At 42.5% G+C, this 24,889-nt stretch overlaps 1 protein-coding gene across 1 annotated transcript in view; it reads right to left on the minus strand.

The window, feature by feature from the left end:
• Positions 1–19,433, minus strand: part of znf385c (zinc finger protein 385C) — a 232,985-nt gene extending 213,552 nt beyond the window's left edge. The window contains exon 1 of the mRNA XM_041217487.1: positions 19,264–19,433. Coding sequence (XP_041073421.1) covers positions 19,264–19,273 — 10 coding nt within the window. The 5' untranslated portion in view covers positions 19,274–19,433. The remainder of the gene's footprint in view (positions 1–19,263) is intronic.
• Positions 19,434–24,889: the final 5,456 nt, after the last annotated feature.

Genomic DNA, 24,889 nt, shown 5'->3' on the forward strand with positions numbered 1-24,889 from the left:
TAAAGAAGTGCCGATTGTCAGAACAGCTTCACCAGAGTGGAAGCTGCAAATAAAATCAAACAATTGTGATGAACATCAAGGGTTGTTGCTGCCTTAATGAGGCAAATCCAGGCAGAGTGCGACTGTGAGAATGCCACAACTGTATCTCTGTACTGAAAACTAACAACATTTGGCGCTGGGTGTGGGGTGTGATGTAAATGTTTGCCATGCATTTTGCGCAAATTTTTAAGATATGATAATTTCCAGGAGAAATGTTGATGGCAGCTGCAATCAGGGTTGAGATGAGTTACATCACTGCTCTCCCCCGTTTACTAATCCAGCAAATTACTTCACCAATTGATGGTGTCTGTTCAGTTGGGAAAGTGGAAAGCCCTGTTACCTGCTCTTTAAAAAAAAACCAGCAAATGCAGTAAGTTATAAACTTGTACTCGAATTGAAGAGATTGAGTTATCATAATCTGTGAGGTCAAAGTCTGCGAGGTATATATAAAAAAAACATGCACTTATACAGCGGCATATTGCATCTCTCAACAGCCCAAAGCACTTCACATATTAAGGCAGACAAAGGTATGAATGGGGGCTTCCTAACTCTGGGTCAACAAGCGGGGGGTAAACATTTAAAATAATTGGCAGAAGGATTCAAATGGAATTGAGGATTAATGTTTTCACCCAGAGTCTGGGAACTCACTGTCTGAACGGGTGGTAGAGGCGGAAATCCTTACTGCATTCAAAAAATGCTTGGATATGCACGTAAAGTGCAGTAACCGAAAGGGCTACGGACCAGGACCTGAAAAGTGGGGCTGGGCTGCAGCAATCTTTTTTGGCCAGCACAGACACAAGGGGCCGAATGGCAGCCTCCTGCACCGGTAATTTCCTACATTCATGTGGTGCGACCTCCGCCTCAAAATCACTCCCTTGTTATAGTTTCTGACATTTTGCTTACAACGTTATGTTTGTCTGACTTCCAGCTGTGGTCATAAGATCCTGAAAATCAGGTGAAAGTGGGAAACTGGGATTTGTTTCACATCCATCATTTTATTTTTCTTGCCCATCACAGTTGTGTTTGCTCGTAGAAGTATTGCCTTCCCGTTGACAACAGCGATAAAATAGGATTCACAGAAGCAGAAATTCACTTTATTTTGGTTCCTTTGTTGATACCGTTCTTGATGTACTTTTTTTTTAAGTCCCTGTGTTAAACTGACGAACAGCAATATTCCAAATGGGTACTGAGGGCAGTTGTGAAATTACAACTGAAATAAGCTGCAGTTGATTGCAGCAAAATTGCAGAGCAGAATTTACTACAAAGCAATCAAATGTTTTTTTTTATTATGGCATAATTATTTGAACCATTATCTACAAGAACCCCGCTTTCAGTGGCCGTGTACAGAATAAACACACTTTGTGTGAACCTGGGTCTGGATTTCTCCCAGCGAATCAAGCAAATGCACATTTTAATTCATACAAGCTTTCCTCGTCAGAAAGTCTCTTATGACTGGGTTTGATAAAAGCAGTTGATTTGGTGCCTGAAGTGTTTACGGTAACAAGTGAAAAAAAGATGGCAGTTGAATAATGAAGTAGTTTGGATGCCGATGACATCTCCATCATTTAAAATCTCAAAAAGCCCTGAATGGATCATTAAAAAGATTCAGAGCCTGTATTCGGGAAAGGCAGTGTACAATATACATTTCAAAACTGGGCTGTTGGCCAAGAAAATAAGCATTAGAGGTTTATAAAATTATCCTAAATGTTCTGGTGGCACAGAGGGTAATGGGCTTGCTTCATAATGAAATGGCCAAAGGTACATTCTTGGCAGAGTTATACTTGCTGGCTGATGTGTGATGGATGGTTTATGCTGAGCTACCAGATGGAGGATACCAGACTGTGAAAAGGCCAGTTTTGTATTTAATTCATCGCAGCCGCACATACACCAACTCACTGCTTCAATCTGGCCTGTTTCCTTCCATTTTATTCCTACCGCTGCAGTCACTGCTCCTCAGGAATATTCACTCATATTCTTCAGGAGCTGCCAACATGCAATTCTACACCTTCTTCCTCCCTGTGTCCTCAGAGTTGAATTAAAGATTAATCACAGTCTTTTTCTCTTATTATTTTCCAAGATCTCAAAACTGCTCACCTTCTTTAATCTTCCCTTCCTGGCTACAATCTTCACCCAACATTTACAGGAAGGCGGGGAGGGTGTGAGGCCGGGATGGGGGAGGGTGGTGGGTCAGAGAGGGGTGGTGGTTTGGAAACCCTGAAGTAGAGGCTTCTCACAGAGCCTGATTTAATGCTATGGTACAGAGTGATCTGGGCGTATATGAAACACAAAATGTTAGCATGCAGGTACAGCAAGTAATAGGAAGGCAAATGGAAAGTTGGTCTTTATTGCAAAAGGGATGGGGTATAAAAGGTAGGGAAGTCTTGCTACAATTGTACTGCACCTAGTGTAGTGTGTACCGTTTTTGCCTCCTTACTTAAGGAGCATGGAAGCAGTTCAGAGAAGGCTCACTAGGTTGATTCTTGAGATAAAGTGGTTGTCTTATGAGGAAAGATTCAGCAAGTTGGACCTATACTTATTGGAGCTTAAAAGAATGAGAGATGGTCTTATTGAAGCCTAGATGATTCTGAGGAGGCTTGACTTGCTAGATGCTGAGTGTGTTTCTACAACGAGGGGGGTAAAGTTTCAGAATAAGGGGTAGTCCATTTAAGACAGAGATGAGGAGGAATGTTTTTTCTCTTAGAGGCCTGTTAATCTTTGTAATTCTCTAGCCCCAAGAGCTGAGGAGACTGGGACATTGAATATATTCGTGGCTGAGATCAACAGATTCTTGAAATATAGGGGAGTGAAGAGTTATGGGGAAAAGGCAGGAATGAGGAATTGAGGCCAAAGTCAAATCAGCCATGAATTTATTGAATCATGGAGCAGGCGTGAGGGGCTATATGGCCGACTGTTGCTCCTATTTCTTATGTTATGTTAAATTTTTAATTCCCTCCACAATGAGACACTTGGCTGTCAGACGGGAAGGTCTATGGTGCTGGACACCACTGGGGAATGGACAGTGGGGACGTTGGGGTTGACTGTGAATAGATCGTGGGCCAGATAACTCAGGAAGGAGACCATGGAGGGACTGTTCAGGGGCCGGACTGGAGAAATTAAAGGGGGGGGATAAAGAGTTAAGGGCAGGAGAGATCAGACAATGGCTGGAGAAATCAGAGGGGCCAGAGGAGAGATCAGTGATGTGTGGGTTTTCCCATTTATGAATTTTTAATTGGCCCATGTGTGCACTTGTGGTGTGGACTATTATGAACACCATTTTTGTGAGAATGTTAGCATGAGCATTAGGAATGTGCCCCTAGAGAGTAGGCAGGTTATGAAGTCCGTCGGGAGTGCGATTCTCACCACCCCCTCCCTACTAGGGGAAGTCCTACAATTAAATGTTCCCCATGTGCCATCTGCCAGTTAGGTCTTAATTCCCCCAGAGCTCCTGGAGATTGGGTTGGCAGGAGTGCTGCCAGTTTTAGTGGCAGATGTTGGGCCCTCATTGGTGATTGGCATTACTCTCATTAAATTCCACCCAGTGTGTGCAAGTAGTGAGATGAGTATGAGGCTTGCAGCAGTGTTAAATGTGTGAGGGCAAGGCGATGCAACAAATGTTGGATATGGGTCGTACTTGACTGAGTCTATTGGTAGGTGAGTGATGGAAGTGGGCGTGGGGTGCAGTGTGATAAATGGAGTTGCGTGTGAGGCTAGTGGCATATTTCTACAGATATGGCATGTGAAGATGCATTCACCAAGTTTGATGAACTTGGCCCCCCCATTGAGGCATGCACCTACTCAACCACACAATTAACTGCACATGACAATCACTTGAATTAGTATGACGTTTGCGTGTTGCCTGCACGGGTTAAGCAAGTATCACAATTCCTGTACCTGATTACTGGCTAGAATCCAATTTTTCTCACAGAAAGTTTTATGATTCACCATCTTTAAAACTGAAAGAGAGTCTTTCATTTGGGTGAAAGTCAATGAAGGATGAATCCAGACGACTATGTCCCACGCTATAGTGCTTGGCCTACTTTTCAATTACTTGCTTGACAATGCCAATTGATCTGCTGCGTGGCACATTGCACCCTCCACACATCTGGGCCGATGAAGAGTCAAATAATGCTCTCTGATATAGGAAAATGTAGACTACCACAGTGATAGACAGTAAATGAAAATACTCACAAAATAGTTTCTAAGCTTTAACAAAGCTATTGTTTAGTCAAAAAATAAACTATCACTTAGCAAAGAAATACAGCAGCCATTAGTGTCACATCAACTGGATAGCTTCTGTCAGCTTTTAGTAGATTTGGATTCATTTCACTGAAATCAAAACTAGTACAGAGATACTTGCAGTCTACCTACAGTAATGCATTTTTTAACAGACTTTCCTGCTTTCTCATATCGTTTCCTGTTTATATGAGTAAGCATCTATTTACCTCTATATGCTTGTACAAAAAGTGAGCTATTTTGTAATAATGTGACAAAATTACACAATATGCACAGGCAAATATCACCTGGCCAAGTAGACTATAAAAAACGTCAATGCTCACGTAGATGTTTGGGTCGATAATGTCAAAATGTTCATTAGCATGCAAAATGGCTCCAAAATATAACAGATTATCATTTGCCCCTGGCTCCTGTGTGCAATTCAGGACATCATTGCCTACTCAGCGGAGTAGTACAGGTAGCTTTTGTTTCCTTTCCCTGACAAAAGAATTGCATCTAACTGGGTGGAGATAGTTCAACAGCCAAAGCCATGCAAGTAGCTCGTCATTCATCAGTTTGGCATTTCTTTACTTTCTCATCTCAGTGAGCTTTTTCTTCATTTTACTTGGTACACATTTGAAGCACAGAATTCTTGATAGCTTGTACTGGACTTTGGTAAATTTAATCATATTGCTTTGGGACTGGTTGATTGATTTACCACTGCTCTCACAACTCATATCTGGTAGAAATAATACCTTGGTCATGTATCTTAACAAAATTGGGACTACTGCATATGCTTCCAACTAGCATGAAGATATTAGGAAATACCCAGCATTATTCTTAGTTATATTCCCAGATTCTACACTGGATTTATCAGTAATGTCAAATTTTTGCAGCTCTGCCTTTTTAAAATTACTTGTTCAGAGGATGTGGTTATCACTGGCTAGGCCAGCATTTGTTGCCCATCCCTAATTTCCCTTGAGAAGATGGTGATGAGATGTCTTCTTGAACTGCTGCAGTCCATCTGTTGTAGGGACACGCATGGTGATGTTAGGGAGGGAGTTCCAGGATTTTGACCCAGAGACAGTGAAGGAACGGCGATATATTTCCAAGTCAGGATGATGTGTGGCTTGGATGGAAGCTTCCAGGTGGTGGTGTTCCCATGTGTCCGCTGCCCTTGTCCATCTAAATGGTAGAGGTCGCGGTTTTGAAAGGTGCTGTCAAAGGAGCCTTGTGTTAGTTCCTGCCGTGCATCTTGCAGATGGTACACACTGCTGCCGCTGTGTGTCAGCGGTGGAGGGACTGAATGTTGAAAGTGGTGGATGGGGTGCCAATCAAGAGGGCTGCTTTGTCCTGAATGATTTTGAGCTTCTTGACAGTTGTTGCAGCTGCACTCATCTAGGCAAGTGGGGAATATTCCATATCACTCCTGATTTGTGCCTTGTAGGTGGTGGGCAGACTTTGGGAGTCAGGAGGTGAGCTGCTATCCACAAAATTTCCAACCTCTGACCTGCTCTTGTAGCCACAGTACTTACATGGCTGGTCCAGTTCAGCTTCTGGTCAATGATAGCTCCCAGGATGTTGACAGTGGCGGATTCAGCAATGGTAATGCCATTGAATGTCAACAGGAGATGGTTAGATTCTTCCTTGTTGAAGATGGTCATTGCCTGTTCCTTGTGTAGCCCGAATGTTACTTGCCACTTAGCAACCCAAGCCTGAATATTGTCCAGGTCTTGCTGCATTTGGACATGGGCTGCTTCAGTATCTGATGAGTCGCGAATGGTGCTGAGCGTTGTGCAATCATCAGCGAACATCCCCACTTCTGACCTTCGGATGGAGGGAAGGTCATTGATGAAACAGCTGAAGATGGTTGGGCCTAGGACACTAACCTGAGGAACTCCTGCAGTGATGTCCTAGGACTGAGGTGATTGACATCCAACAATCACAACCATCTTCCTTTGTGCTAGGTATGACCCCAACCGGTGGAAAGTTTCCTCCCTGATTCCCATTGACTCCAGTTTTGCTAGGGCTCCTTGATGCCACATTCAGCCAAATGCTGCCTTGCTGTCAAGGGCACTCTCTCCTTGCCTCTTGAGTTTAGCTCTTTTGTCCATGTTTGGACCAAGACTGTAATGAGGTCAGGAGCTGAGTGGCCCTAGCTGAACCCAAACTAAGCATCAGTGAGCAAATTATTGCTGAGTAATTGTCACTAGATAGCACTGACGGCAACATCTTCCATCACTTTTCTGACGATCGAGAGTAGACTGATGGGGCGGTAATTGGCCGGGTTGGAATTGTCCTGCTTTATGTGGACAGGACATACCTGGGCAATTTACCACATAGCCGGATAGGTGCCAGTTTTGTAGCTGTATTGGAACAGCTAGGCTAGGGGCGCGGCTAGTTCTGGAACGCATTCTTGATTACTGTATGATAGACATTATATTAAGTGTTGAAAGCCAAATTTTAATTTGCACTTGATCTCGCAAAATCTGTCACTTTCTTTGTTTATTAGTCTATTTCAGCATTTCTCCTGAACTTCCACCCAAACATCTTCTCCAGCTTCCACAACAGGGTGACTTTTGTAGACTTTTGCAGAGCTGAGGAGCTCCTTTAGCAAGATGCCCTTTGATATGGATGAGAACAAGGCTGCATGAGATCCAGACCTAGCAGCAGTGGCAGTGTGATGATCAGCAGCAGTTGTGTGGGCACAAAAACAGCTCTTGGTTTTTGCTGAGGAATGCATCATGCCAAGGATTTTCACCTCATTTCTCACATGCTGTGGGACAAGCTAATTAGCTATACCATCAAATAGCCATAATGCTGCAGTATCTAATTTTTAAATTTCAATTAAGGGTGTATAAAGCATAACTTTCTGACTTTGTTCCCCCATTAGGAACACACACTGAAAATCTGGGTACAATTTTAAGAATCAAAAAAGCACACGTAACACATATCTGGATTTCTGACATGTACCTCTGTGGGCAACATGTCAGAATTACTGCTAAAAACAGTCTCATCATTGTCAAGGGGTATGGATAACATACACGCCAAAATGTAATTCTGTGAATTCCGGGCAGGCTGGACTGCAGAGAAACTGATCAGAAGAAACTGAAGGTTTGAAAAAGGTCAGCCTGCATGCAGAAATTCACCAGGACAGCTTGTTAACTGCGCTCTATTCTGCTTATGCTGAGCTGAAGCAGCCTCCATCAATGCAGGGCAAGAGCATTAACAACATCCCATTTTCTGCCTAAAATCTACCCTCGACTCTAAAAACTTTTATTTTCAAAAGAAAAAGCCACTTAATTAAGTCAATTCGAAGTCGCCATTTGCGCCACTGGACAAAACAGTCCAAGAAGATTACTCACCTTAACTCCCAGTGAATTGTACCTCTGTGCATCTACTGTGGGTGCCCAAACTAACTTGTCTTTAACAAGGTGAGGAAAGGATGATAAGGAAGTCAAAAGAATGATTTTCCAATTTCACACTTAATAGGGAGCCTCACCTATCAGGAGTGCATACTGGAAATTCAGACATGTGTGCTCCGAACAACCCCATGGGTGGAAAATCACCTGAGTTTCCATTTCACACTCCTTGCTGGGAGCACAGAGTCAGATTATTTGACTCAAGGGACGTACTCGTTCTTAATGCTCAGATTCAAAAATGAAGTGACAAAATTCAAGCAAAGCAGAAAATATTGGCCAATTGAATAATTTTCAGAGAATTACACAAATTCAATGAATATAAAGCCTTTCAGAGTGAAGCACAGACAACAGGTAGACAGGTGTTAAATTTTACAGATAACAGGATGAAGTCAATAAATACACTGACCTGACATGAACTATCTGCATAAACAACACAATTATGAGGGATACGGCAACAGATAATATTACTGCAGCGTGCGAGCTCATACTACAGTAAGACAATATGATGGCGTATAAATGAGACGTGTATGCAAGTAAGATAATTAAGTAAAATTAATCAATTTATAGCAGTATCTAATGTAAATTAACCTGTAACTTGTTGATGCAACATTGCATTTGTAAATGAATTAAAATGGACACTGTTGCACCTGAAAACATTGATATGTTTATGGAATATACAGTATCTTTCACTTAATTGCACAATGCTTCATTGCTTGAGCCTCGACTTCCCTATCTGTATTTCCATTTGTAAACTCAGGAGGTTCCAATTCCCAAACCACTTTGGATCACATGTACCTACATAGAGATGAAGACCCATGTTGTGGAGTAGATTGTCTTGACTTGCAGTGGTTAGCAGGCTACAGTTTCAATTGGATCTGGAATAGTTCCCAAAAGACTTGCACCTGAAGCAGTGTAAATGGGACAGGAGTATTGCTTTCATTCCCATTATGAATGCACCCTACTAAATTGGATGCAATTAGTTACATGAACTGCAATTTGCTCCTTACTTAAAACTAAACATGCATGTTTAATTAATTAGTTTCTGATATCTCTTAGAAAACATTGTTGATGGTCATAACAAACACGTGTGATGATTTCAGATAAAGAGACAATTAATTGTAAGTCACATTCACTTAACCTGTTTATTTATGTAATAATGAATGATCCTGGTATCATACAATTAAGCAGATTATGTAAGAAATAATAATCAAATGCAAAAACACAATCAAAACATAAATAAAACCTGAAGATTTTGGCCATAATTTGGGCTCTAAGCGCAAATGGTCTTTGCGAGGGAAATCAATGGCTCTCACATTCCCAAAGTTTCTAAAGACTTCTAGAACAGCACTGATCATGAGAGTTATAGTTAGGCACACTGATGTTTTGTGAACAGAAGTACTAGAATCGCATGAGATAAAACATATGAATGCATAGGAACACTGTTTCGATTTCAATGATAATTTTGCATTTAATCCTATGTGTTTAGTTTTATTCACTGGTATTGCTTACATGGGATGACAGCTTAGTGCATTTATATGTGACAGAAAGAGGTGAGAGTGCATTGGTTTGCAGTCATTAGGTGTCCTACAGTATAATAGCTGAATGGAAAAAGGACCATATGAAATGTGACAATATTGTTGAAGGTCACATTGGCATGAGAAATTGCCTTAACTAAAGTCTCATGTAATGAAGTTGTAACAAACTTCTTTGTCATCATAGTCAACTCTGAAACGTTACCTCTGTTTCTCTCTTCACAGATGCTGCCTCACCTGCTGAGTATTTCCTGCATTTTTTGTTTTTATTTCAGATTTCCAGCATTTGCAATATTTTACTCGTTCCTTGTCTTCATCCTTGCTGGAGACTGATACAGCTCCACCTGCTCTATTATAAGTCTAGATCTTGCTAATATCAATAATAGAGCCCAGCTGAATGGCAAGTTTATGCAGTATGTGGGTCAATACAGGGTTTATCCATTTTGGATGGCTCATGCTGCCAAAACAACTCTAGAGATATCAAAACATGGAGATCACCGCTTTAGCAATGAAATGTTTAATATTTACCAAACTACATCAGTCCACCAACCTAGCTAGTCCTGCTTGGCATAGCGTTGCATGGTGAGGAGATGCGGCCAGTGTGAAATTAGTCATCACACACAAATAAAACAGGCTAAAAGTGAATTACTTATGTTTTTACTTCAAGAATTTGACAGTCGTGAGGAGAATTGTTTGCTGGGAATTGCATGCCAATTGCTTACTAAAAGAGTGGAAACCCTTAGATGCCATTTAATTGACTGATGATACCTAGATGGCCAATTTGTCACATTCAAGACTCTTGAAAAACCATTTTTAGTTATGTGTCCAACTGCTTTTCTGCACTTGGAGAGACAAATGAAATGTTGAACTTCCATCATAGTCCCCCAGTTCTTGCGGCAATTCACCTATACTTGATACTTTGGCTAATCCCATTGTGGTATCCTCCCGATGCCCAAAAATACTTTGCAATCAAAAAGATGATGACAGCTGTGACTAACAGCCATAGGCCAGGTAGCTCGTGTCACTGGCGAGCATTTCCAACCCAATCAACTTTCAGTTGGTTTATTGATTTATTTATTAACCTCCCTAGCGATCACATACTTCTAAATACACGGTTTTGCTCGTAAGGTCTGGCGGTTCATTCATTGAGGGTACAATCATCTCTTAGGTGTCCTCTGCTTGCATTTCCTGTTCCTTCATAGACAGCACAATAGCCGCTGTGATTGGACAGTGTTTTGTTGGTCAGTGACATTATTCTAAATATGGCCAAGCCGATGGTATCATTTATGATATTTCATCAGCTTGAAATATCGCTACTGCATTTAAGATAATAAATGTGCTCTCAAATAATTAGATTAATTGGTATTTTTAAATTTGAAAGTTGTAATTATCTTGTTGCATTAAATATATATCAGAATATGACAAACACATTGTTGGTGGTAAAATTACTGACACTCCGAATTAATATCTGTCCCATTATTTTTGACATTTCAGAAAACAAGATGAAAACATACACAGCCATGGATTTTGGTTACACTGCAGCAAAAAAAAAAAAAATTGGTATATTTAATTTAAAAGAGCACATTATAATGTAATTGTTGCACTGTTTATTTGATGTTGGTTCAAAAAAGGTTGGTCAATAAAAATGACCTTGTTTGTCAGTAAAGTAGCTTAAGAGAAGTGGTTAGCAAGCTGGATCCAATTGTAAACTGCATTACATTTTCCTAATTTTCCCCAGAATACACTTACACGGAGCTGATGCCTACTAACATGGAATTCCTGATCAGATTATGTTCTATGACAAGCTTTCAGTCTAACACCGTGAATCTCTTTGCTCAGCACTGATGAATTTTGTTGAGGAACCCTTCAGCAGACATGAAAGCCCGTGCTCGGAAATGCCACCTATTTAAAGTATAGGAAAAAAAAAATGTTTTTATTTCAGGTTTACAGCCTCTGCAATAATTTAATTTTGCACCTGTTTAAGGCAACTTCCCAGGATGCCTAAAAGGAATGAGGCCAATATGGCATCAGATGTATTTCAGGCACCCTTGTGGGATAGCCCACGACATAGCCCTGTAAAATCGGTCATTTTAACCCCCGTTTTGGGCCCAGAAAATGGGTGCAACAGGGACCAATTTGAACCCCTTCTCCCTTTTGATGACCAAAGTGCACCTTCTGTTTGTTAAACTCATATTTATCATAAAAACAAGACAATGATAATAACACTTTGGGTTGGATTTTCAATCTGTGCCATAGCTGGGATTGGAGGCGGGCAGGTGCTAAAAATGACCCTGCCAGCCGACATGCTGGTTTCGTGACTCTACCCTGCCTCCAAACCACATTTGTGGAGTTGGGATGGGGCACAGATAAGAGCCTATTGACACCAATTAAAGGAGGCCAACTGGGATTTTCCATTTAGCCTCCAGATCCCCAGAGGTGGAGGAGCTAGTTTATGTGCTTAGAGGCAGCCTCCTGGCAGCAGGCCTGGGATTGGTGAAGGGGAGGTGGGGGGGGGTGGGCAGAGGGGGTGTACTCCATGCAGGCCTAGAGGCCCTGCCTCTCAGCTTGGACACAGGAGCAGCCACAAGCTCTGAAGAAGAGTCACACGGACTCGAAATGTTAACTCTGTTTCTCTCTCCACAGATGCTGCCAGACCTGCTGAGTTTTTCCAGCATCTTCTGTTTTTATTTCAGATTTCCAGCATCCACAGTATTTTGCTTTTATTTTATTATAGCAACTACAAGCCACCTTGTAGAGCTTGTGGTGGCCTTCTGCAAGACCCTTTGTTAAATTTGTTGAAAAATGTTGGAGAGAGGGCCCCTCCATTTTGAAACACCCTTCGCTTAACCTCTACTGTAACCTGCCGTTCCTTTCCAAGTGGGAGACCTCTGGGAGAAAAAAAGGAGTCTGCAAAGGGGGATATAAGAGAGTGGGCAAAAAATTGGCAGATGGAGTATAATCTGGGAAAATGTGAACTTGTCCACTTTGGCAGGAAAAAATAGAAAAGTAGCATATTATTTAGGCGGAGAAAGATTGCAGAAATCTGAGGTACCGAGGGATCTGGGTGTTCCTGGTACTTTATCACAAAACGTTAGTATGTAGGTACAGCAAGTGATTAGGAAGGCAAATGAAATTTTGTTGTTTATTGCAAGAAGACTGGAGTATAAAAATAGGAATTTTGCTGCAGTTGTACAGGGTGTTAATGAGACTACATCTGGAGGACTGTGTACAGTTTTGGTCTCCTCAATTAAGAAAGGATATAAATGCATTAGAAGCAGTTCAGAGAAAGTTCACTCAATTGATATTGTGGGATAGGGTGGGGGTTATCTTTTGAGAAAAAGTTGCACAGGCTGGGCCTGTATCTACTGGTGTTCAGAAAAATTTTAGACAGAGATGAGGAGGAATATTCTCTCTCAGGGGCTCATGAGTCTTTGGAACTTTCTTCCCTGGAGAGCAGTGGAGGAAGGGACATTGAATATTTTTCAGATAAAGGTAGGTACATTCTTGACTAACAAGGGAGTTAAAGGATATCTGGGGTAGACAGGAATGTGGAGTTGAGGCCACAATCAAATCAGCCATGATCTTATTGAATGATGAAGCAGGCTCGAGGGGCTAAATGGCCTATTGCTGCTCCTAATTCATATGTTTGTGTACCTCCAGCTTCGAGAGCCCGTCACCAACGGTGAGCGTGTCTCCAGGCCAATCAAAGGGGTGCCAATCACAATGAGTGACTGTTACCACCACCAACACCACCCCCCCCCCCCCCCCACCCCAAACCCCTCCGTGGGCAGGTTTGGCACCTGGAGACAGTCCCAACTCTTCTTTCCCACCCCCAAAGGATAAAATATTCTGCCCGTTATTACATATAGCCATTATATTTAAGAGTTATTCTTTCCTATGATGTCATGGAACCAAAGGCTATGCACAGGGGGAAAAAAATGAAGATTTCAAATCAATTTTAATTTCTCAGTAAAATCCATCTGTCCTAGAGAAAATTTGTGCTCCAGCCAAGCAGCTGCCAAAGTTGAATGCAACAACACTCACTTTATCGAACTGACACCAGAATACATTATTCTAATCACACTCTCTATATCTTACTTCACTCTATAGTCCTATTAACATTGAGTGAATTTAGATTGATTCAGTGCCTAATGAACTCAATTCACAGTAGAGAAACAACAGACATAAAATTTAGCAATCAGCTGTGACAATTAGTCAATATATGGTAAATTTATTGAAATTTTGATATAGTTTTGTTTTTAATCACACTGTTCTTTTGTTTGCCTGTGTATTTTAGCCTCTATTATTCATCTCTCACCTCTGCTTTCATAAAGCTTTATGCAGAAGAGTAAAACCGTAGATGTAATGGTTTCCGCTATGATCCTGGTATGTTTTGAACTTTTTACAGCATCGACTAGGTTAGGGGGAGGCATTTGGTTTGAGACGTCCAATACTGTCACTGCTGTGGAGTTATGCTAGCGATGTGAGTATAATGATAATACCACTTCCAGTCCTAACACAAACCCCTGTAGAAAAAAAACACCACCAGACAATACGCATGTGTCATTAGCCTAGCTTAGCACAGCCAGGCCAGTATGAACTGTATAATAAATGCGTCCGTAACAGTTAATCGCTGGGTTGCTGGACATTGAGAGGAGAACACTATGCTGTAGATACCACAAGAACACAACTTCTTTCCAGTACCTGCTGCTGTCTTTATTTTATGTCTCTGTGTCACGTAATATCACAGAATCTCAGCTGTAAACACCTGACACTGCTGATATATTGCACAAAGGATACATTAGTGACTCGGCAGGCATGGGCAATCTCAAAAGATTACTTTGTGCATTAACCCTCGCAAGCCAGGGGGAGAAATCTGATCTTGGATTTTTTTTAATATATATATACATATGCAAAGAAAGGAAACTACGTGCTTTCCACAATGGACTTCTACCAAACATGTGCCACTTCACTGTTCATTCCTGTAAAATTGCATCACACCATCGCACAGGCTTGTGAAGAATGACACACATTTACACTAAACATAACAAGTGTATGTTGAAGGTCTCACCTATTTGCACAGTCTGAAGCGCACACATTATCTTCTTGGGGAGGAGAGAAGCCATTTCCCTCTAACAGCTATTACACATATTTTATTTTAAAAAAATATTCTGGACTTCTTGATCTGAAACCAAAATTGAGAAATTCAACCTTATTCGGCACTAGACTCCATGATAAATGGGGATGAAAAGAAAAGCCATGAATGCTGAAAATCTGAATTTAATGGGTTACTAATTTTTCTGGACTGACATTGTGCAAGATTAATTTATTTTAGAGCATAACAATACTGAATGCTTATTGGGATAATCTGCTTGATCAGCAGATTTCAAATAGTTGAACTGCCTCAAAGGAAGAGTCAATTTTACAGTTAATCTTCATGAATCAATTGAGAAAAAAGAGTTTAAATCTGTTTTTCCAGCCTTCCTGTTTTATCCTTGTCATGTGGTGATTTTTTTAAAATCTCTGTCACAATCATAAAATACATAAAAGGGCTTCTTCCTTCCCATTTATCCCTCCCCTGAATTGCCAGAAAAGATCTACATTTAAATTAATTACAGAAATGCAAATGAAAGGTAAACATTCATTAAGTGCCAGGCAACTTTCAATGTTTCTCTTCTACCACTGTATTCTGCTGCACTTTCTTATGTTTGTCCTTGATGTGGGGATTCTAAAGAACAACAACCAGGAGAACTTGGCAAACAGATCGGTCCTACCAAGAACAGGACCTAACATGCCTTCCTGAAATAAGGCTTCCAGAATTTTAGTATGAAAGGCTAAGGTTTCCATCTTTCCAATCTCTAGTTAGGCTCCTCTCCGTCTTATTCAGCAATGAGGAAATTTGAATGTGAACATCTAGACTGATTCTCTTCTTTTAGATTTTTCCCACAGCTTTACTTTCTGTTCGCTGAGATTTGGCAGCAAGCTACAGAGGAAAAAGAACATGGAAAAAAAAAAAAATGTTATTTGGCCTACCAAGCTCTCTCCTGGAGCACATTATTCGGCCATTTACAATTGGCCCCACTGTGGATTCTACCCTATCCATTTAATCCCCTGAACAAAAATGCTATAAATACTGGCCGAACTCCTAAAGCTAGCCATGAAAACACCAGTACATTCATTCATACTAACATTTCCAATATTCTCTCTGGGCTTCTATTCCACTCAGACAACAGGGATGACATGTGAGTCCATGTGTAGCTGTGACAAGAGATGGGCTTAGAGCCATTGCCACACAAACTGATTTGGGTATTTTGATCTTGGGTGAAACTTCTGAGGTCAATCTCATTGTGATAATTTGAGAACACTGTGCCTCCAATGAGGAGTTTTTTTGTTGAGACTGGAGTGTTGAGGGGGTTGGGGAGGCAGTGGTGGTGAGGGAGCAGGGGGAAGATTTGGAAAATCTATCATTCTTTTAGATTTTTAAGCCCTTGAGGAGCTTATTTTTTGATGGTTGAACTACATTAATCTTTATTGTTTGATTTGCAGTGACAAACAAAATGTCAACTTCCAGAGAAACAATACCAAGGACCTTTGGAACTACCAATGCTTCAGCAGTAGCACAAATTGAGCAAGCTCACCAGAAAACAGTGGCATTCTTTGTCACCCCAGGGCTGCAGCCACAAAGACAAGCAGCATAGAGTGCATACGAAAAGAAAACAATACAGGCTAGCGCTGAACTCCCCCTCACACTACCTTGCATACTTTGACTATGCATGTCAATTACGCACTAATAATTTACGCTATTAGTAGTCCTTCAGCCATATGCTTAAAGGGATTCAGCTCTGTGATCTTTCTGAAACATTGGGCTGGTTTCCTAACCCCCCCACCCCCACTCATCAATGCCAGCATGTTTGAAGGTGGGGGTGCTCCTAGGCAGTGCACATCCTGCCTACCATCTTTCAGCCCACCCTGATCTGGCTCCCATTTTACGGGTAGCAATGGAAAAGTCGGGTGGCTCTCCTGTCCTTAGAGCTATTGAGGTCCTTATGTGGCCAATTAATGGCTTCTTAAGGGCCTCACCTCACACCTGCCACTATTTTACCTATGGCAGGGGAAGGCTCGAGCCAAGCAACTAGCCCGGCAACATATTTTGGGTGAGCAGGTGTCAGGCAAGGGAGGGGAACCCTCTTTTGGGGTCTCCTATGCCCTGTGGAGAACCCTCCCCCATCCCCAGGGTCATACTTTTAACACCCCCCACCCCCCCAGGCCCCAACCTCTCAAACCCTTCTCTTGGGTCTGCCTGCCAGGTCCTGCAGTCCAGCCTCCATAAACTTCTCTTTTTTTGGAGACTGCCTGTAGTCCCAGAAGTGGCCACCATTGGAATATGGCACTGTTGCAACTGCAGAGCTTCTGGCTAATCCAATTGGCCAGCAGCTCCCTCAGACAGGACATCCTCCCCAGATGGGTGTGAAAGACACGCCCTGAACCAATTAACAGCCCACCGAGTGTAAAGTGGCTGTGGGCGTGTAAAATGGGTTTTTGGTGATCGACTTTTTAGTCATTGGTAGGGGTTGGGGAGTGGAGAATATGGTGCCCCATAAAATTCAGCCCGTTAACGCTGTTTTTCTCTCCACAGGTGCTGCCTGATTGCTGAGTATTTTCAGCATTTCTGTTTTATTAACAAACTGTTGAGGACATAGTTTTACAGTTGGCACAGGTGGAGTTCCTACCTCTTGCACCAGCACCAGATCCACAGGACACTGTCTTCCACTGACTGCGAAATTGGTAGGAAGTATGAAATATCTGGCAGCTTACACAGCCCAAAGGATAGAACCTTCGACATTGCAGCACATAGAGTTGCCAACCCTCTAGGATTGCCCTGGAGTCTCGAGAAACTGAAGATTAATTTTAAAACAGAAACATAGAAAGTAGGGGCAGGAGAAGATCATCTGGCCCTTCGCACCTGCTCCGCCATTCATGGCTGATCCTCTATTACAATGCCACACTCTTGCACTCTCTCCCCATTCCCCTTGAAGCCTTTAGAGTCCAGAAATCTATCTATTTGCTTCTTAAATATATTCAGTGACTTGGCGTCCACAGCCTCTGTGGTAAAGGATTCCACAGGTTCACCACCCTCTGAATGAAGAAGTTTCTCCTCATCTCAGTCCTAAATGGTCTATCCTACATCCTGAGACTGTGACCCATTGTTCGAGAGCCCCCAGTCAGAGGAAACATCATCCCTGCATCCAGTCTGTCCAGCCCTATCAAAATTTTGTGCATTGCAATGAGATCCCCTCTCATTCTTCTAAACTCTGGACAATGCTATGACCAAGCCAAGGGATACATCACAGGTACATTAAGAAAGTGTGTGATTGTATTCATTTTCTCTAACCAGTGTCATTTACAGTTATAAAAATCTTGGAGGTGAGATAAAAAGGCTGCTTGACTGGCAATCAAGCATTAAATCGGGCCGGGTGAGAGAGGCTTTGGGGGAGGGGGAGGGTTAAAGGGCAGGGGTGCCTCCAATGGGCACAAGAGACCTCAAAAGCATCCCCTTACCAACCACCACCACCCCACCCCTCCCCCCCGCCCCCTCCCCTACTCTTGCCTGACACCAGATCACACAGTAAAAGTTACTGGGCTACCTGCTTGGCGAGGGCCCCCCTTGCCATGGGTAAAAAAGCCTGTTCGCTTTACAATTGGCATGGGAAGGTGGTCCACTGTGAGGAGGGACTTGACAAGTGACCAATGACATGAGTGAGGAGGAGGGGGTGGTTGAAGATGTGTGATGAAACCTCCAGGAATATGTCCAATCACAGTTGGCAACTAGGCAGGACTGCTTTGCAGCCCTGCACCCGCTTGAAGTAAATTTTGTACCCAGGACGGTGACAGCAGGAACAGGGGCTCATTCCAGGTCCAGGGCTAAGCTCCCCACACCGCCCCCACCCCATCCAAATTCCACCTCCTCCTTCCTCCAACCTTGGGCAGCCTTCCTGGCATGAAAGAGAAAGACATACGCAATACTTCCAAGCAGTCACCCCTTGTGATTACATTTTAAAAAGCATGTAGTCACACTCAGGTAATTCTACCTTATTGAATAAAAGGCATTATATGGCTTGCAGCTACATGACTCGAGATTATTATCTCATGCCTGGCATCACGGTTGGATGTTAATCAAAGGCTGTTTAATGGTGAAAATGAGCCCTGTGCGCTCCACGTCAGATAGATTTCATACTTTTTTGTTAAAAAAAGGAAATATCACGCATTTTTTCCTCCTGTTCTCTGTACCTGAAGGAAAGTATTTTTCCTCCAACGTGTGGTTTAGTGATAACTAATGGAATGTTGCAGTGTTCCATTCTGTAAGGTTGAAAGGCTTCATGGTCAACAACTTACATGAGTCAAAGAAATATGTGAAGTTCACCTTTAATTACATGTGGTTGAAATGATAGCACAGATAATGACGACTGCTGTCTGGCTCATGCTCACCTTAACGCCAGCACACTTCAACACATAAGGTCACATTGTCCAATCACAGATTTCTCATAGCCCACCAGACAACAACCCACTTTTAAGTCAGAAATTTTCCTCTTGGAACAAAGACGTTAATAAAACCTCAGCTACTAATGTGTCAAACAGTAGCACTTGGAGGTAAGCGAATATCTGCTTTAAGTGATTATCAAACATTTTATGCCTTATTAACCAGATCAACAAGGAGCCATCCTACCAGCCAGCTTGCTGGTGTGTTGCAGTGGATTAGATTCCTAGCAAGTGGTTGCCTGTTTCAGCTCCGACCGAATATTTTTTTTTTGACAACAAGCACTTAAGATAACAAGTGCAGTATAATGAGCTCTGCGGAAATTCATTCAAAAGATATGATGGTCCCACGTTATCATGTGAGTAAACTGAGATTAAATCCAGCTCAGCACTGAAAAAGGCTGCGCGACTTTTCTGCCGTGTTGCTGTCCGTCTAACCACAAGCTGAGCAATGCTCTTGCAAGAAAGAAGCAAAAGATTCCACTATCCACTGTGTTAAAGTTCCCATTGCTTTTCTTACTTACCGAGCAGCATTTTTTCATACGCTGAAGTTGTTGGAATCCTGCTCCTTCTTCAAATGCTGGGAAATCCGCCAAAACAAAGACCTCCTTGAAAAGAATACCTCTCTCCCGGCCAACTTAATTCCAAACGCTACAGTTACACCTTAAAACTCAGCGCTCCAGTGCTTTTTTTTTTGCCTTTGGGGTAGCAGAATGTCCTCTGCAGCTACTGGTCTCGTTTAACCCAATCACAAGGGTAGATGAGAATTAACAGCCTTAGCCTTTCCCACCAAAGGTCCCGCAGACAATACAGGAAAATCAACATGACAATTAGAGGGGAGGGAACACAAGTGACTGAAGTTCAAACATCTCTCCTCACAGCATAACCCGCACACTCGGACTCCCCTCTGCAGGATCGGCTCAGCGTGAGCTGCGGAGCTGCCAAAGCACAGAAGCCTCCAGAACGAGATGTGGGGGGGGTGGGGGGGGGGGGGGGACACACAGCTGCATCGATCACATCCCGAGAATCCCTCTCCTTTCTCCTGTCCTGCATTAACATGCAAGGCAGCACCTTCGGAGCGCCAGAACTTAAATAGAGTTATTCATCTTTTCTGCCCAGGACGGTGCCCTCTCCGATCTCTCCAGCTACAATTCTACCAGACCGGGCGGAGGGTGAAAGATGAGGGGCTGGTCAATTTATTTTCTCCCATCCAAGAATCATAACATTCCTCTGAAATGAAAGGGCTTCTGTGTGTGTGATGATTACCGTACATACTTGCCGGCTTACCAATGTATGTAGGTCTGCCTGACTGAAGCTGTGCTGCTAACAGAGCTTCACTGTCTGGTTGTATTCTTGGAAAAGCTCTCGGCACCAGCATTGCACCCTGACTTTTAGCCCACGTTGAAGCTCTCTTTGACATCATTATTTTTAACACCGGACTCCAGTAAATGCTTTGTTCTACTTCCGTTTTTCCCATGTTTATTTTATCCCTACGCAAATGACAATTTTTAATGATGCAGCAGAGATGTAAACATGCATCCTGCACTGTCTTGGAGGTATTAAGATGAAACAAAAGCTCTGTTCATGCCTCCGCGGATGAATGTACAGTTTGGCATTGTACTGAATCATCCATGCAAGGAAGGGCTCCAAAGACTCGAGCAGCTATCTAATAACCCCTAATTAAAGAAGGACTTGCATTTATATAGTGCCTTTCACAGCCACAGGACGCCTCAAAGTGCTTTACAGCCATTGAAGTACTTTTGAAGTGTAGCCATTGGAAACATGGGGTGGAATTTTCAGGTGGGCGGGCAGTAGCTGGGGGATGGACCGCTGACTACGATCGGCCCCTGGCCACGATTTCACGTTGGCTGGCCAACTGACAGCCAGCAACATGAAAGGCTCAGCGCGGCCGGAGGAGAGTGAGCTCTGAAGTCAGCGTCGGTGTGGTGGAGCGCGCAAGAGAGCTGACGAATTCAAAACCAATAAAAATGCAATTTAAAATCCGGAAGAAATGTCCACGCATCAGAACGAGTCATCTCAGCACATGGATGCTGAGAATTCGGTCCAAACATTTTAATCTTTTTAAAAAATAATATCAGAAGCCTCACTGCGCCCTTGGATGAGGTTTCCTCAAAAAGGCAAAGGCCGCCTGGCCGATTCGACTGGCCGCCAACCTTAACGTCGGACGGGCAGTGAAAAATCGCCATCAATTGCTACATTAAAGGCCTTAATAGACCTCTTCACTGTTGGCGGGCGCGCTGCTGACTCTTGCGTGCACCTGCCAATCGGAATATCGTGCGTGTGCACGATGACATCAGGGCACTTGCCTGACATCATCGCGCGCTATTTCATGCTCAAACGTGTTGGGCACACGCCCACATGCCAAGTGAAAAATCCTACCCATGGCAACCAATTTGCGCACAGCAAGCTCCCACAAATAGCAATGAGATAATAACCTGATAATCTGTTTTTGTGATGCTGTTTGAGGGATAAATATTGGCCAGGGCACTGGGGAGAGCTCTCCAGCTCTTCTTTGAAATAGTGCCATGGGATCTTTTACATCCACCCATTCAGATCGATGGGGCATTGATTTAATGCTTCATCCAAACGACAGCACTCCTTCAGTATGGCACTGGAACATCAGCTTTAATTTTTGCGTTCAAGCCACAGAGTGTGACTTGAACCCAGAACCAACTGAACCACAGCTGACATGTGAATGGGTGTTAGAGGGGAACATCAATGGACTTGGCTGCAGCACTGAACCCTCAATCAAACACTCTGCCAACTTTGTGCAAGCCCACTTAAGGATAATGCCAATCTATGTGAGATACCAGCAGCCTCCTCATGCCCATCAATTTGTGCCCAAGCATGAATCGCCACTCAGGAGATGAGGGCAGGAAGAGATATGTTCACCAAAAATACATGTATCATCATTGGAAAGCTCTGAAAAAAGGAAGTTTAGGAAGAACAGGTTCTCATATAAGGAAAACTTAAAAAAAAAGTAAGGAAGTCCGACCTACAAACTCAATGAAATGGTTAGTTGAAGTGGCTGTTGAGGTATGCTACAACCTAACACATCTGGAAAAAGATGGGGCAGTGAATTCTCACCACAGAGGACCTTGGCTTGAACTAGTTGTAACTATTAATTAGGAAACAGAATTTCCATCGAAGACCCCATGCAGGAATAGAAATTGCAATGAGTTGAGAACTGCCTGACCGACAGGCAGGACCCACTCTCATGCAGAGAAGCTGAAATGTAAGTGTGTGCTGAAAAGAGACGTCATATCGACAACCTATACATGAATATTGCAACCAGTAGCCTCCATTCCTTCTTGCACCACCTATACACCCCACCCTCCCCACCAGCAAATGAAGCAATGCCACAGCACACACATTCTGGATAACTCTACTCCCCTGTGCTGAATGGGTCCTCTGTACTCACTGACAAATTCCCTGTATCTCACCACTGATTCACAAAACCCCATTCCTCACCTCCCCACCCACTGAGGTGGCAGTCATATTAGTCCTACAAGCAACACTGGCACTACACCCCCCCCCCTCCCCTTCACTATTGACTCACAAATTGCCATTTCCTCTCCTCTCCTCACTCTACCCTATCCCTATCCTCACTCACTTCCTTCTTCCCCCCCTTCTCTCCCCTTCACTGTAACTCCAGTGCCCTTATCCCTCTCCTCAGCCTTCTCTTTGCCTTCTCCAACTTCCATCTGCCTTATCTCTCCTCCTCTGCCTTGCTGCCGTGATTCAATTATCTTCCCAACTTCTAACCTTGTTTTACCTAAGATGCTGAAAGCAAAATACTGCAGATGCTGGAAATCTGAAATAAAAACAGAAAATAATGGAAACCTCAGCAGGTCTGGCAGCAACTGTGGACAGAGAAACAGAGGTAATGTTTCGAGTCCATATGACTCTTGTTCAGCTTTGAAGAAGAGTCATTTGGACTCAAAACGTTAACTCTGTTTCTCTCTCCACAGATGCTGCCAGACCTGCTGAGCTTTTCCAGCATTTTCTTTTTCTATTACCTAAAGTGCCTTGATTTCTGCATGTGTATATTTGGCTACTGCTCAGTGTTGGGGTTGGAGCTCAGTTATGATGCCCCATGCCAAGCTAGAAAATGGGCCATATTGGGACAGAACAGAGGTAGAGAGCCTCAAACTTAAAGTCATAAAACCTCAGATTGAAGGAATGGTCTTTTCCTGCTTAACGATCAACACAAAAAACATGCAAAATGGCACCATTACAAATATATCTGTGAGGCTTATATTTTCAGAATCACTAAGTATCATGTCATGTTATGCTATCCATCACACTGAAATACACCGGCACTGGTATGGTCTCCATTTTGTATTGCACCATTGTGACATGGAGTAACTTGTCAGAGTTTCAGCATTTGTTGCAGTAACCAGCTGGAAACCATCTTCACTCTTAGGTAGGATGAGAGAAGCAGAACATTGGCACTTTAAAATATATGATTGATTACAATGAAAGTTTCGTCATGTAAAATCCTCCTACCATTATTTACCACCTTATCTTGTTGCGCAAGCTCACCTGGTATATATGACTTTTGAAATGCTTCTGGTACACCTCAGGTATTGCATTTTGCTACAAATGCAAATTTATCAAAGACTTGAAAGGTGTGGAAAAGAAAGACAATCACTTCTTGCTGGTTCTAACTTTGAACAAGCAGCTGTTAACAAAAATAAATATGGCTCTCTAATTACCTACATTTACACCTGAGAACTTAACCTGTAATAACCTCAGGTGTGCCTTTTTATGGCAATTAAGACATTATGGTCTTAAAGGTGTAGGCTAGATTCCACCTTCAGGTTCGCACTAATACATATGCGTTACATGATATAATGCGTTCATGCCTTTAAAATAGTGTATCAGCCATCTTTCTGCAAACAGTACCTGGACCTAAATGCCAATCCTAATGTTTACTACAGGCCCATCGAGGCATAAACTAAACTGCAGTTCACCCATTGATGAAATGCAGAAAATTCATCACATGACTGACATGAAGCAAAAATATTCAACAATGTATTGATACTAAATGTAAGCCTTGTGGATATAATATTTGCAATGTTAATTAACTACCAATTTAGGATGCATAACTTATGTATGCATAGTCTTAAAATTAAAGCTAGGTGTTCAGGAATGAAAGAGGATAATGGAATCCAGAACAGTCTCTTCAAAAAGCTGTAGGCGCTGGGTCAATTGACAGTTTTGAGACTGAGATTTTTGTTAGGTAAGGGTATCGAGGGATAAGGATCAAAGGCAGGTAAATGGAGTTGAGGAACAGATCATCCATAATCTAACTGAATGGCAGGGCAGCCTCAAACAACTATTCCTGTTTCTATGTTCAGCATCCAAAGATCTAGACTGAAGGGTGGTCTATATGGAGGAGACCGCAGGTATTTCTAACCTTAACCAGTTTCACGATTTTTAAAAAAATTAAATAACAACAGACAGGTTTTGTTTGTACACATTGGATCCACAACCTTTGTAGTGGAAAGCATTGTCCGCAGCCTATTTTGGATATCCATGATTCTTGGCTTTTGGAAGGGTCTCTGATTCTGATGTCCAATACTGAACTTCTGGCTAGCTGCTGTTTGGTGCACTTTCTTTTAATCAATAAGAATGATCAAAGTTTGATCGACTGGGTGACATTTAGATGATGAAGGTGCGGACAAGGCAAATCTAGAGGAGAGTCTATAGTTTGGAAATAGGTGATACACTCATCCATTGTGTTCTTGGTCTCTTTGACCATAAATGATTGGTTGCCATGGTTGAAACAAACACTTACACATTTTAACATCTCTGCATTTCACAGGAGAAATATTCGTAAATTATGTAGCTTAACTGGTTGGAGATCACTTATTTTCATTTTACTTACTTATAAATGAGCTTGCCAGTGTTTCTGTGGAATGTTTGCCATTATGAAAAAATCAAATGAATAAATAGACTGCATTTTGGGAAATGCTTGTTAAGGGGAAGACATGGAGCCATTGTGGTCCCTAGACCAATGCCCCAAGCCTGCATGGTCATCCTTCTGCCTAATAGGAAATAGCTGAGGCATTTCCAAAAATAACTATAACAAGGTCCGACTGTAGTAAAGGTTCACTGATGGAG

Source organism: Carcharodon carcharias, chromosome 23 (assembly GCF_017639515.1).
Source record: "Carcharodon carcharias isolate sCarCar2 chromosome 23, sCarCar2.pri, whole genome shotgun sequence".
Classification (NCBI taxonomy): Eukaryota; Metazoa; Chordata; class Chondrichthyes; order Lamniformes; family Lamnidae; genus Carcharodon; species Carcharodon carcharias.